The sequence below is a fragment of the Salvelinus namaycush genome, chromosome 21, assembly GCF_016432855.1.
Source record: "Salvelinus namaycush isolate Seneca chromosome 21, SaNama_1.0, whole genome shotgun sequence".
Lineage (NCBI taxonomy): Eukaryota > Metazoa > Chordata > Actinopteri > Salmoniformes > Salmonidae > Salvelinus > Salvelinus namaycush.
This window is the reverse complement of record NC_052327.1, coordinates 37,908,204-37,933,768: the sequence shown is the minus strand read 5'-3', so window position 1 is coordinate 37,933,768 and position 25,565 is coordinate 37,908,204. Positions and strand designations below refer to the sequence as shown.

The 25,565-nt window shown below is 41.3% G+C and overlaps 1 protein-coding gene across 1 annotated transcript in view; it reads right to left on the bottom strand.

Moving 5' to 3' along the window:
* lrrk2 (leucine-rich repeat kinase 2) overlaps window positions 1-25,565 on the bottom strand; it is a 96,662-nt gene that overhangs the window by 29,485 nt on the left and 41,612 nt on the right. Inside the window, 2 exon segments of the mRNA XM_039016936.1 lie at window positions 1,039-1,240; window positions 10,764-10,982. Coding sequence (XP_038872864.1) covers window positions 1,039-1,240; window positions 10,764-10,982 — 421 coding nt within the window.

The following is a 25,565-nucleotide window of genomic DNA, read 5'->3' as shown; positions in this document are numbered from 1 at the left end:
ACGGCACTTGTGGACTCTGGGAGTATGGTGGCCCTGATCCGACCTGACGTCACCCAATGCCCGAACCTGGCTGACACCGTGGCTATCACGTGCATACACGGTGAGACCAAGGACTACCCTACCACACTCCTCCACCTACAGACCACAAAGGGACAACACACAGGGCTAGTGGGAGTTGTCCCGAATCTGCCTGTTCCGGTCCTTATCGGGAGGGATTCCTTGATGTTCTGCCAACTGTGGACCAGTATGTCCGGAGATGTGGGGAACCGAGGGAACCAGAAGGGAGGAGGAAGCCGGAGAGGTGGGAGGGACGCCAGAAGGAGGGATGCCCAGATGTGTGGATTCCAGGAAGTGGACCCCCAGGCGTCAACAGAACCCCTCTCGGAGGGTGATTCGGGTGAAGCCAGACTGGAGGGAGAGGTGGCGAGTCTGGAAGACATGTTCCCAATGGACCATGAGGTGGCGCCAGAGCCCGCCTCTCTAGCGGGCCGGTTCGGCACGGTCCAACTGGAGGATCCCAACTTGGCCAGCGTTCTCCAACAGATGACCGTTGTGGACGGAAAGCCCATGGAGGGGGTAAGTCAAATCACCTATCCCCATTTTTCTATGAATAAGAAGTTGCTGTATCAGGTCATGAAGAAGAATGACGAACGTATGGAGTTGTTTGGCGCTCTGCATTTTCACTGGATGTGAAAACGCTAGCGTCCCACATATCCCAGAGAGGTTAAACCCTTTACAATGAAGATTTGTGAAGTTATTTGGATTTTTACAAATTATTTGAAAGACAGGGTCCTGAAAAGGGGCCGTTTCTTTTTTTGCTGAGTTTATTTCCTACGTTCTCCTACGTTGTGAGGACCATAGCACCAGCACAATAACGACCAGTGATTCCAACACATTAATGAAGAAACTAATTACACACACACACACACACACACACACACACACACACACACACACACACACACACACACACACACACACACACACACACACACACACACACACACACACACACACACACACACACACCCCACTGACCGGCCTCGCTGAGGAAGTGAACAGCGTGGGGTAGCTCAGCCTCCTCCAGCTGTATCTGGCTCTCCTGGATGAGCTGTAGCAGGTATTGGTGTCTGAGCACGGGGAACTCCCCCGGCACCCTGGTCCTCTCCAGCAGCACCCTTCTCTCCAGCTCCAAATAGCTTTCTGGGACCAGCTGCCCCATCACCAGCTGCCCTTGGATCTGTGGAGAGTGGGAGTGAAAGGGGTGTGGAGGGTCACTAAAGGTATAGTGGCTTTGCACACACAGTGCTGTGTATGGAACTTACGTGGACCAGTGAAATAAGTCAAAGGTACTGTCGTGTCTTTGCTATCGTTAAATTGAAGACTTATAGTTTTTATCAAAGATTCCTGTAATTAGGGATTACGCGATCACTTGAGTAATAACGTAACTAATTAACTATGAATTCGAGGGCACCAGGGAAAGTTATTAGATTACAAAGTTATAATTTCCCAATATAACCTTTCAGATATTTTCATATCTGATCAATAGTCTTCTAAATAATGATTTATTTACTTTACCTCACGTTAGTCTCATTCCAAACGTCGTAAATTGTTGATTATCTGCACGAACCCAGTCTTCACTATGAGTCATCCATACATCAATTGTCTTAAATCATTTATTTATTACTAACTAATTAATTCACAGAAATGCATAAACAAACAAACAAACTCTAAAAGGGTTACATGAAATGATGGGAGAAATAGGCCCTAGGGGGCTAAACCGGCATGGCAGCTTGTTAGACAAAGGAAAAATTGGCGTTCGACCAAGAAGTCAATACAGAGTTCATAATTATAACAATTGACATGCTAATCCTTTACACATGAACGCTCACTCATTCGGGAACAATTGCAATCAATATATATATATTTACGCTCATTGTGTGTCGTCTTGATCGTTGGAGAGAAGTTCGTTTTGTTGGAGTTCCTTCTGTCGTAGTTATTGTGGATTGTTCAGAGTGACATTCGTTGTAGAATGCTTGTTTCGGCGGTTGTCTTTCTTCGCGTTCAATGATACCGAATTCCTAGCTGCAGACTAGTAGTCAATATCAAAACTTGTTATTATTCGTCTTAAGAGTTTAACCACGTGGTATGGTTAAAGATTCAGCAATGGTACTCAACCTTCGTTCTCCTCCTAATGGAGAAAAACATGGTTTAATGGTAATTTCTCAGAGTTGGCTTTTATTTGGATAGCAGAGAGGGGCTGTCCCATGGTCTCTGACCCAACTGGCTCAGGGGCGGGTCCTCAAGTTCTGTGAGGTGGAAGAGAATTCCTTTGTCCTGAAAGTTTACCCTCTGTCTAATACTGTTGGGCCATGAGGAGATTCTCAGGAATTTACGACCTCTCTGTGATCACCGCATGGGTTGTGGTGGAAAGGGAGAGGCAGGGAGAGGGGGATGGGGTTTGCAGTACCCAAGCAGGCAACATCATGACATACCCCCCCCTGGTGGTTTGGATCTTGTTTGTCCTGCAAGTTACAAATCAACATAAAATCATGAACACGTGGTGTCCTGTTTGTAGATCATCGTTGCAGTCCCCTCTGGTGGTTGAACTTGGTAGGCTTCTCTGAAAGCGGAGCAGTCCACCACAAGGATGGCAGTTGATGTCCGGTTGGTGATCGCCGTTGCGGTCCCTTCTAGTGATGTACCTTGGTAGGTTCCCTGGAAGCTGCAAAGTACCCCAGGGAGGGCCAGGGGATGTCCTGGTTGGTGATCGCCGTTGTGGTCCCCCCCTTGGTGGTTTACCTTGGTAGGCTCTCTGACAGCGGGCATGCCGCCACACGGATGGGCCGTGGGTGTCCGGATTTGGGGTCGCCGTTCCGGACCCGTCGTCTGGTTGTCGTCCAGACTGGAAGATCTGAGCAGTAACTTAGGCAGATGTTAACAACGCACACACACACTCATGAAATATATATATAATTACATTCATTCCCCAATGAGCGGCGTTGTGGCACTAAGTGAATGTTGTATGGGGAAGTTTGTTTATGGCTCTATCACTTCCTAAATGTCAAAGGAACTGAACCGAAAAGGAATGAAAGCATAAACAAAAAGATATACAAAATATAGTTCTCACACAAAAATCATCTAATTGGACTGTATTCTATATACGTCCAATGTTCTGGCAAAATGACTATCATGGCATTGTCTCTAACGCCATATCTAGGGTTTTCCTACTTGGTGTGTTGCTTAGGCACTATCCTAAGTTGATAACTATATGATAACTTTACAGCTGTAAGGCACTAGTTTTGGGCAGTCTACAGGGATGACCTATGGACTTCTGGGAAGAAAACTGGTGAGTGCTGTAGAGACAAAGGCCTAGAAGTAAATGTTCAACTTTACTAAGGCTGGTATTTTGCTTGGACCCTTAAGTGATCCTAGCATAAATCCTAATTGGATGTTCCGTTGTGCATGTGCGTTTATGCTTAAACAAGCGCGCATGTCAAGGGAAGAAAACCAAGTATCCTGGCAGATTACAACTTATTCAGAATGAGTCTGACGTAGTCAGGTAATTTTCAGGTCAATGCCTGGAGGTCAGTCAGAATTGGTGTCGAGGGAGTCTGTAGTAGTTTTTACTAAGTCACTGTGTCTTCCACTATTGTAGTGGTGATAGGTATGAAGTCTATTTCATAGCTATGTTATCCACGGAGGAGCTGACCTCACGACGGAAGTACTCTTTAAGTATTGGACCAGTCGTACGTGGTGTGATCATGGTTAATGATTCTAATAATTTTCCTCCTGAATGAAGGATTCTATTTATTAGTGGCATGTGTGTTAACCGTTGGAAGAGTGCACTGGAGATTCCCTTCCCCGTGTTGCACTCTGAGTGACTCCTATGTCGCTATTGTCAAGGGTAATTTGAAAATTTGAAAATTTTAACTATATGATAACTTTACAGCTGTAAGGCACTCGTTTTGGGCAGTCTACAGGGATGACCTATGGACTTCTGGGAAGAAAACTGGTGAGTGCTGTAGAGACAAAGGCCTAGAAGTAAATGTTCAACTTTACTAAGGCTGGTATTTTGCTTGGACCCTTAAGTGATCCTAGCATAAATCCTAATTGGATGTTTCGTTGTGCATGTGCGTTTATGCTTAAACAAGGTTTGGTTGGTTAGGTCTCTAACCTCCTTACTGATTGTAGCTAGACTGACTGTTGCTGGTATTGGTACTGGTGCTCAAAGGGACCAGTTATCCTACCGATTTATTCTGAAATATTATACTACCGGCACACATGATTGGAGCATTTTACTAGTTGTATTGTAGTTGAACCTACACATGGCAAGGAATGATTATTGTTGCCATTTGTTTTGGAGGTGGACAAGTCCACTGGACTTCCTTTACGACCAGTGTGGTACACCTCAGTACTATTTTAGATGTGCTCTAAGATAATCCCCGTCTAGGGGCCTGTCTGCTCCTCAATGTTCTCATAGGGGAGTTTACAACTAGATTTGATTTATGCTCTGGCAGCCTCGTACGGTGTTGTCCGTAGTCTTGACCCCCCCACCGGCCTCGATGAGGCTCATCATGGGTCTGGGCTACTATTCCCCCCCTTTGTGTCTTGGGACCCCCCCACCTGCGGGTGGTGTTGGTGTCCGAGGCGCAAATGAAAAGATCGGACCCGATGTACGAGTTGTCAGTGGCCGCGTTATGAGAATGGCTGTAACCTTTCAACCAAATCTCCTGGTGTTTGTGCTTCAAAACGCTCAGTGGCTGTCGAGGCATGTCAGTCACGTCCGCGTGTGGCAACCTCTTCAGTACCTGCGAACTGAGACGAGGATATCGGTCTGTGATATCGCAAAGTGTTTCACCAGTTGGAATCATCGGGTCAGTTGCTGGACTGACGCCATTAGTGTCATTGTAAGGGTTGACAGCCCCCAACAAAGCGGAAGGTGTATCATCGGAAGCAGAGTATACTCTGCGCATCGATGTTTTTCTTGCTGAGACGGCCGCAGTGCTTGCGGAAATGTCTGAAGGGCAAGAGGAGTTCATCTCAACTACCGTATTGCACGACTGCACGGAGGAGGGAAGTTGCTTATTAACAGAGACAGCTGGCTCGAAATCATGAAAAGAATGGTCAATCAGGTTGGCTGATGGAATGTGTCGAGATATTGTAATATCTCCTTGGATTGGATTCTGCCCCAAGAGGTTTTTAAACGTCTTTTTCCCAAGGGGTGCTTTGACAGATATCCCTCGTGACTGACTGCTAGCGTTAGGGGAAGACAGTGTGGTCAGTGGAGAAGGCAGGGTGGCCTGTGCCCATACCTGGTTGGTTTTCCAATCCATCAATGGGAGTAACCGATCCATCAAGTCTGCTCCAAGTAGCAGGGGTACGGTTTCGAGGCTGGTGACATACACAGGGTGAACGAGCGATACGTCCTTGAAGTGTAGTTTCAGCATGACTCTCAATGTGAGAGGCGAGGTAGTCTCAGTGACCCCTCGAAGTGTAGTGTCGCATCGTTCCACTTTTAACCAACGTTTAGTTGGCTTCAAAGCCCTTTTTAGATCATCAAACAATGCTTGAGAGATGAGTGATATTGTCGCACCCGAATCAATTAGCGCATGACAAGTTAAGCAGTCCTCCAGGACTGTTTCCAGGTACGGCCGTTTCGATTCGTGTTTAGTGGACATATTCCCCACAAAGTGGAGTGGTCTTTCGCAACGACGTGATGTGCCATTTCTGTTCAAGGTGGAAGCAGATTGACTTTTACGATTTTGAGTGGGCTTGGCATTAACGAAGCGTTTGACCTTTTTCTTCGCAACCTTTGTATCAGAGTCTATAGACAAAGCCCGGGGGCTTGTTTCTTGATCAAGCGGGCCCTGGATAGGGTCTTGAATGAGAGCGGGAGAAATTTGAACTTTAACGTCCTTGCTATGGGTGTTAATTCCTGCGGACCTGGTGTCCGGTAATTCCCCGTCTAGTCCTTGTGACTTATCTTTTACCCTTTTCTCAAATTGTTCTCGCTTTAGTTCTTCCCGTAGTGGAACTTCTGGGGAACATTGGTCTACGTTTTGATTGTCCTTCAACCCTTTGTTACCCTTGTGCTCTGACACTTTGTGTGGGTTGGGTGCAGGAACGTAGCGAACAGGTCGATTGTAGCGGTAGTCATGTTGATTGCGACGTACTTTACAGTTATTTCGACCGCAGAGGTTATTGGAATCATAGTTTCGTGGTAGAAACTGTTGTTGTGCGTCATCTCTCAACGCTCCAATACCTGATAATGCACCCTCTAGCTGGAGTGAGTGCTCCTGGTCAAACTTCAAAACCGAGTGGTCAGGGCTCTTAGCGTTGTGAACTTTTGATGCCTCAAAAGCTGTGCTTGCAAGCTCTCTGAGTTGTAAGATAGGCAAGCCAACGTGGGCGGCAGGGCCCAAGTAGGTAATGAAGGTAGGATACATGTTCGACAGGAACATTTGTTTAAAAGGTAACGGGTCTTCCATGCCTGTTTCAGTGAGTAGGCCAAAGTAAGCTGAACGAAGCCTATGATAGTAAGCTTGTGGGTGTTCGTTCCGAGCTTGTTTGACGGTGTTAGCCAGTGAGCTATTGTGTTTGCGAGTCGCAGAACCACTGAATTCTACTTTCAAAGCTGTGGCAAGTTTAGCGTAGTCATTTAGCACGTGTTGCTGTTGTAGACGAATGAACCTTGTCACGTGTCTATTTGACGTTCGCTTCAACAGGTAAACCCTGTCAGAACCTGTAGCGTTCGGGTAGCCATCCAACGCGTCCTCTATGTCAGTTAGGAACGTCTCAGTATCGTTTGGCTGACCTGGAATGGGGTCAAAGGTGGGGAAATACTTGACGAGTTTGTCAAGGTATTCCGCGCCAAGCGGGCGGAGAGGGTTGGCTTCGTCCTGTGGAGAGATTGGGGCCAAAAGGCCAAGAGAAGAAGCCAAGCCTTGTTGTTGTTGGCCAAGAGGTGCAATATTACTCAGTGCCGAATGGCCAAGAGGAGAAGACTGAGGGACACATGAGGGAGGCAAGGTCTGACACCTATCGTCTTTACTCCTGTGAGTACAGGACTCCGGTTGCTTGGATTGGTAGTCGCGCTGTAGAGCGTGACCATTCTGGACTTCATCCAGATGGTACCTAAGGGTGGTATTCTGCTGCATTGCAGAGTCCACTTGAGCGCTTAGAGTACTGATTTTGGACACGTGAGTGTCACACTTGCTCCTTTCGGTCTCAAACTTATCTGTCATGGTTTGCAAATAGAGGTCTCGAGTACAGAGCGAGAGATTCAGTGATGAGATTTCCGCTGCTTGCTTAGAAATCAATATTTCCATCTTCATCACCTGAGTTCTCTCATCATTCATTTGGTCAGCGACTTCAATGAGTTCTGCTGATTTGTCATCCAACTTTGTCATTATGTTCATTAACTGATCGTCTTTGGTCTGCAGCGTTTTGAGTAGAACCGTGTTATTTTGAGTAACGTTCAACATAACTGCATGCATGTTATCAAGTTGAGCGCTCCTGTTTGTAGATAACTCTTCAGATTTATCTAGTTTGGCGTGGACATCATCGTATTTAGTTTTGTATAAATCGAGTTGTTCCAGTAGCATTTGATTTTGTTCCTGTAGAAAACGATTTTGTTGAAGAGCTTGTGCTTGTTCATCGTCATACGTTTTTGCAATTTTATTTAATTGTTCAGTTTTCAAGCGCAGTTCCATAGCTAGCAGAATTTTTCCATTTTCTGCATTTGTCATTAGTTTCCCGGTTCTCTCCACCTGTCCCTCCATGTCTACCATCACCTGCTCGTGCTTCGGCTGTGCACTGCGGTATTGGACAGATGCCAATCTCGGGTGGCAAGACATCAGGGCTAGACTGGAGAGAACCTTTACGAGGCCTGCGCCTGATGGTTGATTTTGGAAAGTGTTGTCTGCTTTTCCACTAAGGGCATAATTAGTGTTGGTATCGCTGCTGAGGTCAGAGATCAATACATTTGCAGGTGGAGGTTCACTAATTAGCGGGCGGGTGGGGATTACCCCCTCTGATTGCTTGCACATTATTAGAACATTTTGAAAGGAAAAATGTTTTTCCTAATTTTCCTAAACTTGGTTTTGGAATATATTGGAAGCTGCAAAGACAAGGTTAATCTATTTATAGATGTTGACGAACTACCAGTACTGTACCAGTAATGTGGAAGTTGGACGTGAATGAATTTACAAAAGCAAATTGAATTAATTAATCAATGCCAATGATTAATCCTACCTGTGTAGGCTATCTGGGTATTAAACTTTAATTAACATGAGATGTGGCTTCATCTAGGTTAATATGATAAGTTTAAAAGTGTCTCATTTGATTGGAAGAACATTAAATTATGTTCAACAATTTAACTTATTAAATTGAATGAGACGATAATCCATAAAATCTCTGTTGATTGGATATCATAAGTGTAAACAGTAGACCAAATGTTGGGCACATTCAACACTGTGGCACTTCTCCCTAAGGCCGAAACCACATGGGATTCCCGCTGGGGCGGGGCTTCTGTCAGTACTGGATTACTGAATGGGTTTTGAAAAACCCAAATTTTACTGATTGATCAATTTAATGATAAATCAAACCTGTATAGGCAATTTGTGAATTAAACTTTAATTAACCTGAGAAGTGCTTAATCTAGGTTAATATGAGAAGTTTAAGATGTCTCATTTAATTGGAAGAACCTAGAAAGGTATGTCCGACAATTTAAATAAATAAATTGAATGAGACCCAAACAATTGAGATTGCTGGATTATTTAAACGTGATCCACGTTTGGATATTCGCCACTTCTTTTAAGGGATGTACTTGCGGTTCTTTACCACCAGGATGCGGAATGCTGAAATCAAACGGAAGTACAAAGGGCGGGACTTCCGTCGCGCGAGGCGGAGGAATTTAAACGGAACCCAGAAAAAATTCCCTCTATGTTAGCTTGCACCTCGTGGATTTCCCACCTCGTGCTTACCCTATGTTGTTTCAGAAATATCACGCTCTAAGCAAAAATAGGGTCCCTCTCGCCATGGAGAGGGTAGGTTTACTAGTGACGTCTCACATTAAACCCTTCGGCCTACTTTGCTAGCGTTATGTTGACCGGAGCGACACGGTACATAAATACAACTATGCCTGTAGTCAGTCCACACTGGTTTAGTGTGGTAGGCAGACAACTTATTTCGGCTCGGTCACCGAACGAATATCTTCTAATTTCTAACCTTATTGGCTCTAGAAGTTAATATTGACCGACAGAAATAGTACCGTTTGGCCTAACGAACTAAGTCTGGAATTTATCACTCACTGCTCTGACGCTAAAAGACCGCTACCGGAGGTGCAATGTAGCCTCTTCAAATAGGAATACACACACGCAACCAATTTTTATAGAAAGCAGTCTGTTTGTACAATTTCTGTTTGCACAATTGATATTTGGAATTACACAGCAGAGTCTAATTCTATCTTAGATCCCTCACAGGGGGCGTCATATATGTCGTGTCTTTGCTATCGTTAAATTGAAGACTTTTTTATCAAAGATTCCTGTAATTAGGGATTACGCGATCACTTGAGTAATAACGTAACTAATTAACTATGAATTCGAGGGCACCGGGGAAAGTTATTAGATTACAAAGTTATAATTTCCCAATATAACCTTTCAGATGTTTTCATATCTGATCAATAGTCTTCTAATTAATGATTTATTTACTTTACCTCACGTTAGTCTCATTCCAAACGTCGTAAATTGTTGATTATCTGCACGAACCCAGTCTTCACTATGAGTCATCCATACATCAATTGTCTTAAATCATTTATTTATTACTAACTAATTAATTCACAGAAATGCATAAACAAACAAACAAACTCTAAAAGGGTTACATGAAATGATGGGAGAAATAGGCCCTAGGGGGCTAAACCGGCATGGCAGCTTGTTAGACAAAGGAAAAATTGGCGTTCGACCAAGAAGTCAATACAGAGTTCATAATTATAACAATTGACATGCTAATCCTTTACACATGAACGCTCACTCATTCGGGAACAATTGCAATCAATATATATATATTTACGCTCATTGTGTGTCGTCTTGATCGTTGGAGAGAAGTTTGTTTTGTTGGAGTTCCTTCTGTCGTAGTTATTGTGGATTGTTCAGAGTGACATTCGTTGTAGAATGCTTGTTTCGGCGGTTGTCTTTCTTCGCGTTCAATGATACCGAATTCCTAGCTGCAGACTAGTAGTCAATATCAAAACTTGTTATTATTCGTCTTAAGAGTTTAACCACGTGGTATGGTTAAAGATTCAGCAATGGTACTCAACCTTCGTTCTCCTCCTAATGGAGAAAAACATGGTTTAATGGTAATTTCTCAGAGTTGGCTTTTATTTGGATAGCAGAGAGGGGCTGTCCCATGGTCTCTGACCCAACTGGCTCAGGGGCGGGTCCTCAAGTTCTGTGAGGTGGAAGAGAATTCCTTTGTCCTGAAAGTTTACCCTCTGTCTAATACTGTTGGGCCATGAGGAGATTCTCAGGAATTTACGACCTCTCTGTGATCACCGCATGGGTTGTGGTGGAAAGGGAGAGGCAGGGAGAGGGGGATGGGGTTTGCAGTACCCAAGCAGGCAACATCATGACAGTACTAACAAAGCTGTCAAGGATTGTCCTTTTAGGCAAGCTAGAGCTTGGGATGATGGAATATGTGGAACATCAGTGGAAATTCTGGCTAGTCTAAATGACGTAAACATTAGGGCTAACAACATTAGCTACCTTGAAGCTGGCGACCTCCCTGGCGATGGCCTTGCGGAGTCTGCCGATGGTGTCCGAGTCCTCGCACACCGCCACCATGTGATAGTCCCGGATGGCAGGGAAGCCCTGGTGGTTGAGGAGCTCCTGGCGGATCTTATCCAGGCAAGCCTGCAGCTGGAGGTCCTCGCTCACGTCTGTGTGTGTCCCCACCAGGATGACTGGTGACAGGGGGGCCACCGCCTACACAGACAGATGGACAAACATGGTAAGATATAGCATTATGGTGGAATAGTAAATGAAAGCATTCGAGATTACATTTTTGATTTATTAGGATCCCCATTTGCTGACGCCAATGGCGACAGCTAGTCTTACTGGGGTCGAACATATAACGAAAAAATACGTTACAGACAAAATACTTTACAATTTACATACGTTTAAAAACATTAACATATAGTGTGGGTGTGTGTGCCTCTATCAGTTACACATACATGTCAGTACATACACACAACAAGTAGGTCACATGGGAGAGAGGTGTTGTGCAATGAGGTGTTGCATTGTGTCTTTTGAAACCAGGTTTGCTCTTCACTTGCGCTATATAAGATGGGTGTTACATGCACTCACGGCTCTGTATAATACTGTACGTTTCCTTGAATTTGTTTTGGACCTGGGGACTGTGAAAAGACCCCTGGTGGGATGTCTGATGGGATAAGTGTGTGTGTCAGTGCAGTGTGTAATTTGACTATGCTAATTATTTGGAATTTCTAACACAATGTTTCTTATAAAAACATGAAGTGACGCAGTCAGTGTTTTCTGAACTCTTAGCCGAGAGACTGGTATGCGTAGTATTAATACTAGCCCTGTGATGACAAGACTTGCCGCTCTGTTCTGGGCCAGCTGCAGCTTAACTATGTCTTTCTTTGCACCACTTGACCATATGACTGGACAATAATCAAGATAAGATAAAACTAAAGCCTGCAGGACGTGCTTTGTGGAGTGTGTAGGAGTAATTGATACATATGTAGGTAGATATCACACTATTAAACAATAGACAGGTGTACATTAGAAAATAGGAGGAAAAGGCAGACGTTTGCCATTCTGGTAAATACAGGAAACCAAAGATTAACAGATGGCCCAAGTCATACGTGCTTTACAGTACATTTATGGAAAGACCAGGACACCATTATGAAGATAAAATGGAGGGTAAAGGCCATAAGTGCTTAGGGTAAGATAGACATATATTCATTTTAGGAGACAAGAGGGTCCTGCCTCCATTATAATCTAATCAAGAGCGGATACAGGCGTTATTGGGTGTAAACAAGCAGGAAGCCTGAAATGAAGGATAATGATGGCAGATGACCATAGGAGAAGTAATTTAATTAATGTATGTAATGATCTCATGTGTGTGGGTATAAGACAGAGCCAGTGCTCTGGGAAGGGGTGGGATCCGCGGATCGTTCCGGCTTGTGATACATTGTATTAAAAGTCTATTTGAATTTACAAGTTCTTGTAAGTGTTATGGTTTGAACCGATTTTCCACGACATATTTGGCGAGCTTAGCCAGGAGGGACAGGGACTACGGAATGGCGTTCAGGGCTGGTGATAGTTTCTTTGGACAATCTTGCAAACAATGTGGCCACAACTATAAAAAGGTGAGCTTGTCTTACATAGTTGAAATGTTTGTATGGATTGCTTCAGAGATCCTGTCTCAGCGGGAGGGGCGCCACGTAAGTCTCTCTTTCAAAATTCCTAAAAAGAAACCAGTAAATACTAAAGAACTTTTGAATTCAATGAATTTGCATGTATGTGTAATTTGGGGAATTGTATTAAATATAAATGTATGCGCATGTATAGAGACTGAGTGAATAGGCGCTGTGAACTTTGCTTGTGTTGGGTGTTTAGCGGAGCGGGCATGCGCTCGTTCTGATCGGACCGTTCGAATGTGTGGCTTAAATGATGCGGTTGTTTGCGCCATCTGGCTGAGATGCCTGGCTATAATGTGGGACAGCCCATACGGTCAAAACAGATAATGTAGGTAGAAAATCCTGTAATACCTCTTCAATAAAATTAGTAGAAGGAACGCTTGGACAGGTTACTTATGGATGCGGCTCTAAAAAGAGAGAGCTGCATAAATAAGTAGTTAGGAAGCCACGATACCGCCCTTTAAAAAGGAACATTTTAGAAAGGGGTCTGCTTGGTTGGGATATTCACGGCAGGAGGGTCTGTGGGTGAATATTTAGGACGCAGGGAGAACGCTGGCCTGATTGTGCGGGGTTCAACTGCAAAAGAAATCCTGCGGATAAGAAACGCTCCATCTAGCTAAATGGGGGGTTGAAAATCGGTAGGTCACGCCACGATATTGCTCTAATATGGAATAGAGATCAGTATTGGGTGGGTGAATAGGATATGAAGACAGGCTGGCCCGATTAGGTAGTAGTCTCGTCATATAATAAAAATCCCATAAATATAATTCCGGTTTATGTTGAGGAAGTGGATTAAATTAGTAGGAATAACTCTGGGTCGTTTTTAGGTAAAAACGAAGGGTATGCGTGAATAAATGAATGACAATTATTTGTGATGAATGAGCAGATTAGGAAAATAGTGTGTGTCTGTGACCAACTGCTGGTAGGAAGAGGAATGCGCAAGCCTCTCTGACAGTTAACTGAGTGTAATTTGAGAAGGAGAGTGCATTTAACTCTCACAGGGAAGAGGAGCAAAATCGAAAAATATTGGGCAAAACAAGTTACAAATAACGATAAAAATTGACGTGATAATGTGTTAAAAGACCATTGTAAAAATACAATAGGTGTTAAAGAGGTATTAAACTGAGGCCCGAATAGTATATAAACGTAAAGAAAGTTTAAAATAAACTGAAATTATACTATAAGGTTAAAATAAATATTATACTATGAGGTTAAAATAAATCTAGGCTGTTTAGAATGACAAAAATACACAAGAAACACCATAACATAAGTCTAGAACTCATATTGAAGATATCACGAAGCAGTGTAAATTGTAGGAAAACAGCAAGAGATCAGCTGCTCTGTACCCACAGAGACTGCAGTCTAAAAATAGCCTGAAGGACAGAGAGGGGTGTAAAAAATACTGAGGCTTGTTTCACTAAAACCATGAATCAGGAATTATATAGTAAAATAAGTTAAAAGACAATGATAAGAAAGTGTAGACATTATAACTAGCTAAATTATAAGGAAAAATGTATTAAATTGGATTTAATACACTGAATAAAGTTAGTGATAAAATAAGCAAACTAATAAAATGAATAAATAATGATATCTGTAAAGGAAAAAACACAGTGATATTTGAAGTACTGTACTGGAATAAGACATTAAGTCATCTGTAGTATTCAGAAATAATGGCTGTACTATATAGAGTAGGCTTTGATAGGAGAAATTAAGTGATGTGACAAATGAATTATTAATTGGAAAGGGGATTAGCTCTACCTCGGAAAAATAATAAATAAAAGGTGTATAATACATGGGAGTATTTAGGAAAAATAAATAAATAAATAGTGGCATGAAAACAAAAGGACTGTTTCTCCATAGCATAGAGAGATGAGGGATTTAAAAAAAGCCATGGAGTCACTGAAAGAAGCGCACATTAGTTCTACCGAATTCGGATTGAATATGAAAAAACTGGATAATGGGGGACGCCATTACCCGGTAACATTCTATCATCAGAAAATACATTACGATAAAAGACAAATGTGGTTCCACTCGTCCTCGCAGACGTGCGGGTGATTAGCAGAACTATTGACAATATCTAAGAACCAATAAGAAAAGAGCTCCCTGTTTTGCATATGGTGATCTCGCGTATGGGGAAAAAGAGTGTACGGTAACACTAGAACTTATAACAGTAGCAGGAAATGCCGCTATACAAGAGTTTGTATCCTTGTCAAAATAACAAACAACTAATCGGTTTGAGGTTAGTAGGAATGGAATTTTCACTTGGCGGTGTATAAGTCTCTGAGCGAACAATGAGTGTTTCATAGAGATTACAGTTTATATGTGGTCAAGAAGAAGTATTAGATCACGTTTGACTTGACATCTAGTATAGTACAGATGGAATTTTAATTGTTAGACATTCTATACCGTCATTCTCTGAAAACTGTTAAGACGCTTATAGAATAAAAACTATGTATAAGTAATACTATTGTTTTGCTGATTAAAAGGTAACATTGTGAATATTAACGATATGTATACTTTCTTTTCCAGAAAAAAAGGGTTTAATCTTCTCTGGTCAAAATGTCATTGGAGACTGCATTACTGTGGAAAGCAGTTAGTTAAAGTCAGCCGCTTTAAAAATAAAAATATCTGGATAAGGCTAAAAAATGGAGTTCTGGATAAGTGAGTCCAGTCCCTTTGTGTTATTGGCCTATGGTTCACTAGTAAGTACACCATGTACCGGGAATGAATATGCATTAGTGGATTTATTGGAAGGGTTTTTTCCAATTCAGTTTCAAATTGGGTATGCAGAAGGATGGAAATGTTTTTTGAAAAATGTATTTAAATTGTTTCTAAAGAAAGGGGAGTGGAAACATTTTAATGGTGTCAAAATGCCCTGAATCCTAAGAATTTCCTGTGAAAGACTGATCACCTTCACTAGAAATTGTTGGAACAGGTGGGATTTAATTATAAAATGATTAAGAAACACCAGACTCTATTCAAAGTGTATAATTACTTTGAAAATCTATTATTTCCCTGGGAAAATTATGAAGAGTTGTAATCTTAAATTGACTAAAGTTATTCAAACTTTTTGATATAACATGAGTTCATAGGTAAAATTATCAGTTCCCAGGGGTTATGGTCTTTGGGTAAATACACAAATGTGCTTTGTTCATTCTGCATATAAAAAGTGATGAAAGTTACTCCAAAGGGTTTATTGGAGTGTGGGTCTCTGTGATGGTTATGTTGATAGATACATCATCTGTAATTCGTCTGAGAGATCACCAGTAGAATAAGGGAGTTATCATGGAAGGTGACGTCAGAATGCTTTAAGGCATGGGAGAGAATATCACCACAAGTGGGTGTGGAGCTCAAACCCACCCTAACCGACTGAATAGTGAGGGACAACTGTGTCTGATGACCTGTGAACTGTATCTAAAAATAGACATGCTGAAATTATATTCGCTGGGAGAATAATGACTAAAAGGAATTGGGGTACCCGACCTTTTATTACCAGGCCACTCATGAGAGAGAAACTGAGACAAAAGGGCTATTTGGAAGATAGATATTACTGGTAATGAAAGTGTTTAGTATAAATGTTAATTATTAAAGGGATGATGTGTATTGAATAGATAAGGTCAAATTTGAGTTAAAGTAAACACTAAGGACTGTTATCCTGAATATTGGGTTGAAAAATGTATTTAAAAAATAATGGTTTAGTTATTTGGATATAGAACTGTTTAAATTTAATAGGCCTAGGGAAGCTCTGGAAACTAATCCTGAGACAAGGTGGTTGACAAAACTTACAGAATATTAGATTAAAGTTTTTTTGTTTCTTTTGTTTTATAATGTCATTGGAATTGTAATGATAAAATGTAATAATATAATTGAATAAAAAGGTAGTCTGTTGTGCGATGATACCCAAGGATGAAGAAGAAAGAGACCAACAATAACATTGGCATAGAATGAAACGGATGGACGTTTTCCCCAGGTTTAATTACATTACAAATATTGGTAATTTATTGCAAATGAGCAGTTATTATAATTTATTTTTCTCTTTTTCTCGTTTGGTCAATTTATTTTTGTTTTGAGGAACATAAGGTTGTGTATATGTTCCTGAGGAGGGACTGATACTGATATAAATGATATATAAATTGATTTAAGAATGTTTTAAGTATGTATCAAACAATGGAAGGAAATTATCAGTAGTGACTCATGTGTTATTGGTTAGAAAAACTGTGACTACATTGGGGATATGAGGGGGCTCATAAATGAAGGTTATGGTAGTGAAGGGGTGTTATTTCTAGAAACTATGTATAAAAATATAGATCATTCACAGAAAAGGAAAGATAGCTGGCTGTGTAAAATATAGGGACAATTCTAAAGTAAATAGAACAATTCACATACCTAAATTATGGTAAAAGTAGTAAGTGGTGGCATTTTGAACACTAGAGAAAAAGTTTAAGAAACTTATGACTTAGTTTTGTTAGGATTGGATATTCTTCCAACTGGAAGACACTTGACTGAATACATGTTATTTTACAGCAGTTGCTGTAGGGACCATCATTTGACTATCATTATGAATATTTCTGTGGCAGGAGGCCAGGTATTTGAGGCAGAATGTTTACATAGGGCTGTTATTTAAAAATTAAGAATTAGTGATCTTGCTATACGAAGAAAGTCTGTTGTCAGGAAATAACCCATGTGTTAGTGTGTATGTCCTCAGGAAAAAACAGCCAGAAATGGAAGGGCTTGGGCTGAATTCTGGAGACTGAGTGTATATCAAGATACACCAGGCTGGGGGTATACTTCTTACAGCACTGCAGTGGTAAAGATCTTAATGTCTCTCTTTGGTGGGTGCATAAGTCTCACGAGAAGTGAGGTCCAGCTGAATAATGGGTGAGCTTGAAAACACCATGACAGAGGACGTGGAACCAGAGAGAGAGAGAGAGAGAAAGACTAGATTCCACTATAGACATACTGGGTTGAGTTTGGGGGCTACTTGTTTTATTTTTTAATGCATCATGTGAAAAATAATAGATGCTAGGATATTGTACTCTAAACAAACATGTTAAAGGAATTGATGTGAAAGCATATACAGTGTTGAATTACTTCAAGAAGAGATAATGTTGATTAAGGTTATGCACATGATTATCAGTTGAAATGGAGCAGATGGGAAACTAAGTAAAAAATGACATGATTTGGGAACACCTCTCAGAACCTGGGGCCGAAAGGGGAAGACTGGGTGGAAGCATGAGGAAGCTTTTTAGGGCTTTTATTTTTGTGGAGTCCAGCAGAAAAGTATCCTGGAGGCATAGTCAGGTGAAGAGAGAGTGGGAATTGTCATGGTCTCAGATTTCAGTTTTCATGAATATATTTATGCATAACACATAACATTGTCAATACTGTTATGTTTTGTCTTTTGCTTTCCAAGTCTTATGTTTAGGAAACCAGAAGGAGAGGGGTTCGCCAGCTTCAGCTGGAATGTCAGTTTGTTGTGTGATGAGTGATGGAAGTAAGAGGATGTATGGTGTAATCATAGAACAGAGGCCATAAGTCTCTAAGTCTGAATGCCTCACAGAAAAAAGGCAGAAACCTGAACCAGGACGAGAGGTTCCGCGTCTGATGATCCAAGGGGACCAGAAGGACCTCTCCCAGTGATACCAGGAGATCTAGTCTACGTTCGAGTGTTCCGGAGGAAGTGGGATCAACCGAGGAGAGAAGGACCCTATGAGGTGGCCAAAGCAACAAGAAAGGCCGTCCAAGTGAAAGGAAGCCAGACGTGTGACCATCTGAACCACTGCACCTGAGTCCCAACAGAGAGAAGGACACAACCATATAGAGATGAGGACACAGAGGTTGCTGATTCACCAGGAGGGAGCCCGGAGGGAGCAGGAGCAGCGGAAACGATTGAGACGCCAGGGAGGAGCCAAGAAAACAGCAAATCAAGTGAAAGCCAAAATGCGACAGGTGCACCGACTAATGCACCCAGAAGAGGAGGAGAGGCCTCACAAGGAACAGAATGAGAACATCTCTTCCCTAAAATTGAAACCCTTCCAGATGGAAGCTAAGTCCGGCCTGAGGAGGGAGCCTCAGGTGAAGAAAGAGGAGGAAAAGTCCCGCAAGCTGAAGAAAATGGGGATTTCCCCACAATTGACTTTTCAGCTCTTGAATGGTCTCCTTTAGACAATTGAAGTTAGAACAACAAAAGAATAATGAACATTGACATAACAGAAGTAACAGTGAATGCTAGTATAGAAACAACAGACTCATGCACAATCAAGACGTATGGTGGAAACAGGAAGAGAAGAGAGGAATCAGCCGAACAATCCAAAAAGACTGACAAGGTTAGAATCTCTGTTCCACCTCAACTTATAACAGAAGCAGGAGAACTGAAGTCTATCTCAATAATAAGGATCAAACCCTTACCGGAGATTGCACTCTGTGGATGGACACATCACCAAACAAAGGGAGAAGTCGTTTGGGACCCGAAAGGATGTGACCTGACATTAATCAAAGAAAAAGACGAGTGGGTGCTCATCATGAATCAGATTGAACCAGTTGAAGGTGAAGAATTAATAGTTGAAATAACAAAAACAACAGTGACCGAAGGGAGTAGCACCACGGTCATTAAGATTGATCCTACCCCTGCACCTGAACAGGAAGAACCTGTGACAACGACAACAACAAGGGTGGCGGCTGCTGTGACGACCACAGTAGCTACCACTAAGATGACATCGACTGCCCTTACCAAGTAGACCACCGTACCCACAAAGCAACCTGAGACATCAGAATCAGGAGAGTTTTTTACTGACATTTGGAACTTTCTGATAAACTCTACTGATCTACCTCAAGATAAGAACATTGTAAAAGCGACAGAACTAGATGTATCAGAATCAGAAACAATCAAGGACAGCACACGAGAAGAAGTAGTGAAGAATGAGTGGTACGAATGGGCTAAGTATATGGCAAACAAACACAGAATGGACAATTGTATTTTGTGTAGAAAATCACCTTTGTCTGATCTTTTAATAGTCTCTGAACCGGCATCATTTAAAAACTGTGTAAGTTGGAAAAATGACCATTGTACCAATAGAAAGTATTCTATTCCCTTGTGTGACATAGAATGTAGGATTGCTCTGGGTAAGCACTAGGGGTAAAAATATGTTGAATGAGACCATGCTGGGAGACAATGATTGTGCTGCCTATAACATTAGAACTGAATTAAATGGACCTCAATTAGACAGAGGTACCGTGGTTAAAGGAAAATATGAATGTTTTTACAGACACCACACCGAAGGAATTGACGTAGGAAACACCACCGTAGAATGATACTATTTGGGTGTTAGAGAATGTGGGAGTTCGTAAAAGTAATGATAAAGGGTTGATTATGAATAGAAAAGGGTTGTGTAGTTACATAACTCAGGTTGTGCCATCTCTTACTATGTTGAAAAATCAAGACAGAGGTATTGCTGATAGTTTCTGGATGTGTGGAAAAAACAAACTGTTGAATGTAGTGCCTGATGGATGGATTGGTCTTTGTGCCTTAGTTAAAGAAATTAAACAGGATACTATTATTAAATCACCCCATGATGACTATGTTAAACCTAGAGTTAAAAGGGCTTATGAGAAGGATCCTGAGGTATACCTTGATGCAATTGGACAGCCTAGAGGTATGTTTGGCCATCATGTTGGGAGGAGGGTTGTTGGCTTTGGGTATTGTATTTTGTTGTGTTATACCCCTGGTAAAGTCATTTGTGGTTCAGACAACAGTTAAACAGATGTCTGTAAGGAGAGCTGACCCTCCTGTGGTGATTGATCTTGTACCGGGAGGCCCAGGCAATTATACCAATAAGTATGGAAAGCCTTGCAATGCGGTTGGAGGACCTCTTGACTGCCCCTTTGGTAACCCTAACTGTCTCTATGAAGTGATTGGGGGGGGGGGGTTGTGCGTGTCACGATTTTCGTAAGGATGGTTTCCCTGTATATGTTCAATTACCCAGTTCAGATGAATGTTTACTCATACATGTCCACAAAAAGTGCAATTTGCGTCACAATTGCAAGTGGTGTACAAAAATTCATGAGGATGGTCATAACCATCACCCAGAATCTTTTTTCTGTGCCAAGTGTCAAAGAGGAGATTGTCTTATATGTAAGGATGAGGACTGTGCTCTTATGTAATGGGGTTTTAGCATATCTATTTTGCCTAATGCTTTGTGTTCTTTGTAACCTCAGGCAAGGCTACATACTACATGCTCATGCTTCATCAAAATATAATGGTTGATTATAAGTGTTTTTATTTTAACTAGATCTTTCACTCCTATTTTATGTTATTAATTGGAGATGTTTGGTCTAGTTGGGTTTTGTAAGTGTATTATGTTTCAATTGGATCTTTTCTTCCTGTCTGTGTTTATGTGTTTATTCCAAAACAGACTGCAACTGTATGTTAAGGGTTTCAGTGACTTCATTAGCTGTGGTTGCTGATGCGTAAATGGTTGAATCATCAGCAAACATGGACACACATGCTTTGTTAAATGTCAGTGGCAGGTCAGTGGCAAAAATAGAAAAGAGAGGAGGGCCTAGAGAGGTGTCTTGCGGTACACCACACTTGTTTGACAGAGAAGCTCCCATTAAAGAAAACCCTCTGAGTGCTATTAAATAGAGAGCTCTGAATCCACGATATGGCAGAGGTTGAAAAGACATACGTTTTCTCAACAACAGGTTATGGTCAATAGTATCAAAGGCTGCACTGAAATCTAACAGTACAGCTCCCAATATCTATTTATTATCCATTTATTTCAACGAATCATCAGTAATTTGTGTCAGTGCATTACATGAGTGCTTATCTCTATAAGCATTCTGAAAGTCTTGTTAATTTGTTTACAGAGTAGTAGCATTGTATTTGGTCAAACACCATTTTTTACAACAGTTTGCTAAGAGTTGGCAGCAAGCTGATAGGTCTGCTGTTAGAACCATTAAATGCTGCTTTACCACTCTTGGGTAGTGGAATGACTGACTTTCCTCTAGGCTCAGATTAAAGATATGACAGATAGGAGTGGCTATAGAGTCAGCTACCATCCTCCGTAGCTTTCCATCTAAGTTGTCAATGCCAGGTTTGTCATTATTGATTGTTAACAATTTTTCCACCACTCCCATACTAACTTTACACAATTCTAACATGCAATGCTTTTCTTTCATTATTACATTTTTCTTTATACATGAGTACGATGGCTCACTGTTTGTTGTTGGCATTTACTGCTTAAGTTTGCCAATGAAGTAATCATTAAAATAATTGTCAACAAAGGTTTTTGATGAATATGCCCGATGAAAGATGGAGTTGAATTAGTCTAATTTCATTTAAAGTACTCAAGTTTAATGTCTCCATCATTCTTTATTTAATTGATCTTGGCTTCATAATACAGTTTCTTGATCTTTTTGTTGAGTTTAGTCACATAATTTCTCAGTTTGCAGTAAGCCAGATGTGCACCGACATATTAGCCACTACTTTTGCCCCCTTCTCTTTCAACCATACAGCTTTTCAATTCCTCATCAATCCATGGAGCTTTAACAATTCTAAAAGTCAGTTTCTTAACAGGTGCATGTTTATCAATAATTGGAAGAAGCAATTTTATAAATTAATAAATGTGCAGCGTCTGGATGCTCCTTATTAATCACATCAGACCAACAAATATTTTTTAACATCCTCCACATAAGAGACGCAGCAAAATATTTTTAATTATCTCTTATATTTTAGGACCAGCTTTGGAATGTTGGCTTCCTGGATATAGCCACTATACTGTGATCACTGCATGGGTACGGATACAGCTTTAGAACACAGTTCTACAGTACTAGTAAAAATTTGATCAATACATGTGGATGATCTTGTTCCAGTGGTGTTTGTAAACACCCTAGTAGGTTGATTAATAACCTGAACCAGATTACTGGCACTGGTTACAGTGAGAAGCTTCCTCTGGAGCAGACAGCTTGATGAAAACCATACAATATTCAGGTCCCCCAAAAAGTTGACCTCTCTGTTTACATCTCATACACTATTAAGCATTTCACACATTATTTAGATACTGACAGTTAGCACTTGGTGGCCTATAGCAAGAAAAGGCTTTCGATGTGCCAGGTGAACCTGCAACCACAACACTTCAATAGCCCTTGACTTAAGGTCTTCTCTAAGCATTACAGCCATATGGCTCTGAATATATACAGCAACACCTCCCCCATAAGCATTCCTGTCTCTTCTATAGATGTTACATCCTTGTTCTGTATCTCAGAAAACACTAATATATGAATACAATCTGATGTTAGCAAGTTACTGATTTCAACCTTATTTCTAAGGCTACATATATTAATATGGGCTTTTTTCAGCCCTTTCCTAGGTAGCTTATCTGAGATAGACATAATATGAAAAAGAGCACACAAAGCAAGATAAAACAAATATACATTCAACAGTCCATTAATTAATTGGTGTGTTTGTGTGTGCTGCAGGGTTGAAGCTATGAACCCAAAGGCTTGGCTCTCTCATCCCTTCCAGGCTTTTGGGAGGGAGGGAGGGTGGACAATGAGCCTGTCATAGCAGACATAAGCAATGTCCCCACGTGCTCTTGCAGCTTTCATGGCTGGGGAAATTAATTTCCTCTTCTGGCACACAGCTTCAGGATAGTCCTCGTTGAGGAAGATATACATTCCTCTCAAGTTGTTGGCTCTTTGCAGAACAGCTATCAGGTCCTTGAACTAGAGGTCAACCGATTATGATTTTTCAACGCCGATAACGATTATTGGTCCAATAATCCGATAATAATCCGATAATTGGTCCGATACCAATTAATCGTCCAATTTAAAAAAAATAATGAATTAGTAACAATGACAATTACAACAATACTGAATGAACACTTATTTTAACTTAATATAATACATCAATCAAATCAATTTAGCCTCAAATAAATACTGAAACATGTTCAATTTGGTTTAAATAATGCAAAAACAAAGTGTTGGAGAAGAAAAGTAAAAGTGCAATATGTGCCATGTAAAAAAGCTAATGTTTAAGTTCCTTGCTCAGAACATGAGAACATATGAAAGCTGGTGGTTCCTTTTAACATTGAGTCTTCAATATTCCCAGGTAAGAAGTTTTTGGTTGTAGTTATTATAGTAATTATAGGACTATTTCTCTCTATACCATTTGTATTTCATATACCTTTGACTATTGGATGTTCTTATAGGCAGAGCAAGGGGAACAACTACTCCAAGTCTCAGAGCGAGTGACGTCACCGATTGAAACGCTATTAGCGCGCACCCCGCTAACTAGCTAGCCATTTCACATCGGTTACACCAGCCTAATCTCGGGAGTTGATAGGCTTGAAGTCATAAACAGCTCAATGCTTGAAGCATTGCCGAAGAGCTGCTGGCAAAACGCACAAAAGTGCTGTTTGAATGAATGCTTACGAGACTGCTGCTGCCTACCATCGCTCAGTCAGACTGCTCTATCAAATATCAAATCATAGACTTAATTATAACATAATAACACACAGAAATACGAGCCTTTGGTCATTAATATTGTCGAATCCGGAAACTATCATTTTGAAAACAAAACGTTTATTCTTTCAGTGAAATACGGAACCGTTACGTATTTTATCTAATGGGTGGCATCCCTAAGTATATATACTGTGTATTGATATATAAAATATATACTGTGTATTGATTTTAAAGAAAGGCATTGATGTTTATGGTTAGGTACATTGGTGCAACGACAGTGCTTTTTTCGCAAATGCGCTTGTTAAATCATCACCCGTTTGTCGAAGTAGGCTGTGATTCAATGAGAAATTAACAGGCACCGCATCGATTATATGCAACGCAGGACACGCTAGATAAACTAGTAATATCATCAACCATGTGTAGTTAACTAGTGATTATGTTAAGATTGATTGTTTTTTATAAGATCAGTTTAATGCTAGCTAGCAACTTACCTTGGCTCCTCGTGGAGTGCAATGTAAGGCAGGTGGTTTGAGCGTTGGACTAGTAACCGGAAGGTTGCAAAAACGAATCCCCGAGCTGACAAGGTAAAAATCTGTCGTTCTGCCACTGAACAAGGCAGTTAACCCACCGTTCCTAGGCCGTCATTGAAAATAAGAATGTGTTATTAACTGACTTGCCTAGTTAAATAAAGGTGTAAAAAAAATAAAAATAATAATCGGCCAAATCGGTGTCCAAAAATACCGATTTCCGATTGTTATGAAAATTTGAAATCGGCCCTAATTAATCGGCCATTCCGATTAATCGGTCGACCTCTACCTTGAACCTCAGGAACTTTACCACTATCGGCCTGGGCCTGTCACCTGGGATGGTGGTGGGTCTTCCAGTCCTGTTGGTGCACTCCACCTCATTCTTCCTATGGTCCATCTTCAGTTTCTCTGAGATCATTTCACTCACTTTGTCCTCAGACTCCGTACAGTTCTCGTGGAGATTCTGCAATTCCGTCCACAACCACATTGTTCCGCCTTGACTGTCCCTCTATATAATCAGCTTTTTTCCCCCATTGTTATTATGCATTCACATACAGAACTGATGTCCTCTCTCAATGACTTACAGATTGCTGTCATCTTGCCGTTCTCCTGTCTAAACTCATCGAGCTGACCGTGGGAGAATTCAAACTGTTCTTCAGGTCCTGGACCTCTCGTCCATTCTTTTATTAGTCCACAGCGGTACTGGAGCGCCAAGTCTAGGTCCAAGAGGCTTCTAAACTGCTTATACCCCCAAGCCTTAAGACTCCTGAATATCTAATCCAATGGCTACCCAGACTATTTGCATGCCACCCCCCCCCAACAGACCAGCATTTCACTGTTGGTCTACACCTGTTGTATTCGGCACATCTGATAATTTGATTTGATTTTGTATTTGCACAAAACACTTCAAACTATTTTCTTGTTGTTGTAACAACTGCTTGTAGAAAACTTTTTGTTAATTTAAAAGATCCTTCACCTGTGATAAGAGACACCACTGTCCTCAACAGTACTCCTACCGGCTTTGGTCTAGGTTACGCTGTTACTCCTAGTTCCAGACAGGCCAGGTCACAGAGAAGATTGAAAACAACAACAAGCAGCAGGGGTCTAGACAGCCACAAGCCCGGGACAATCCGCAG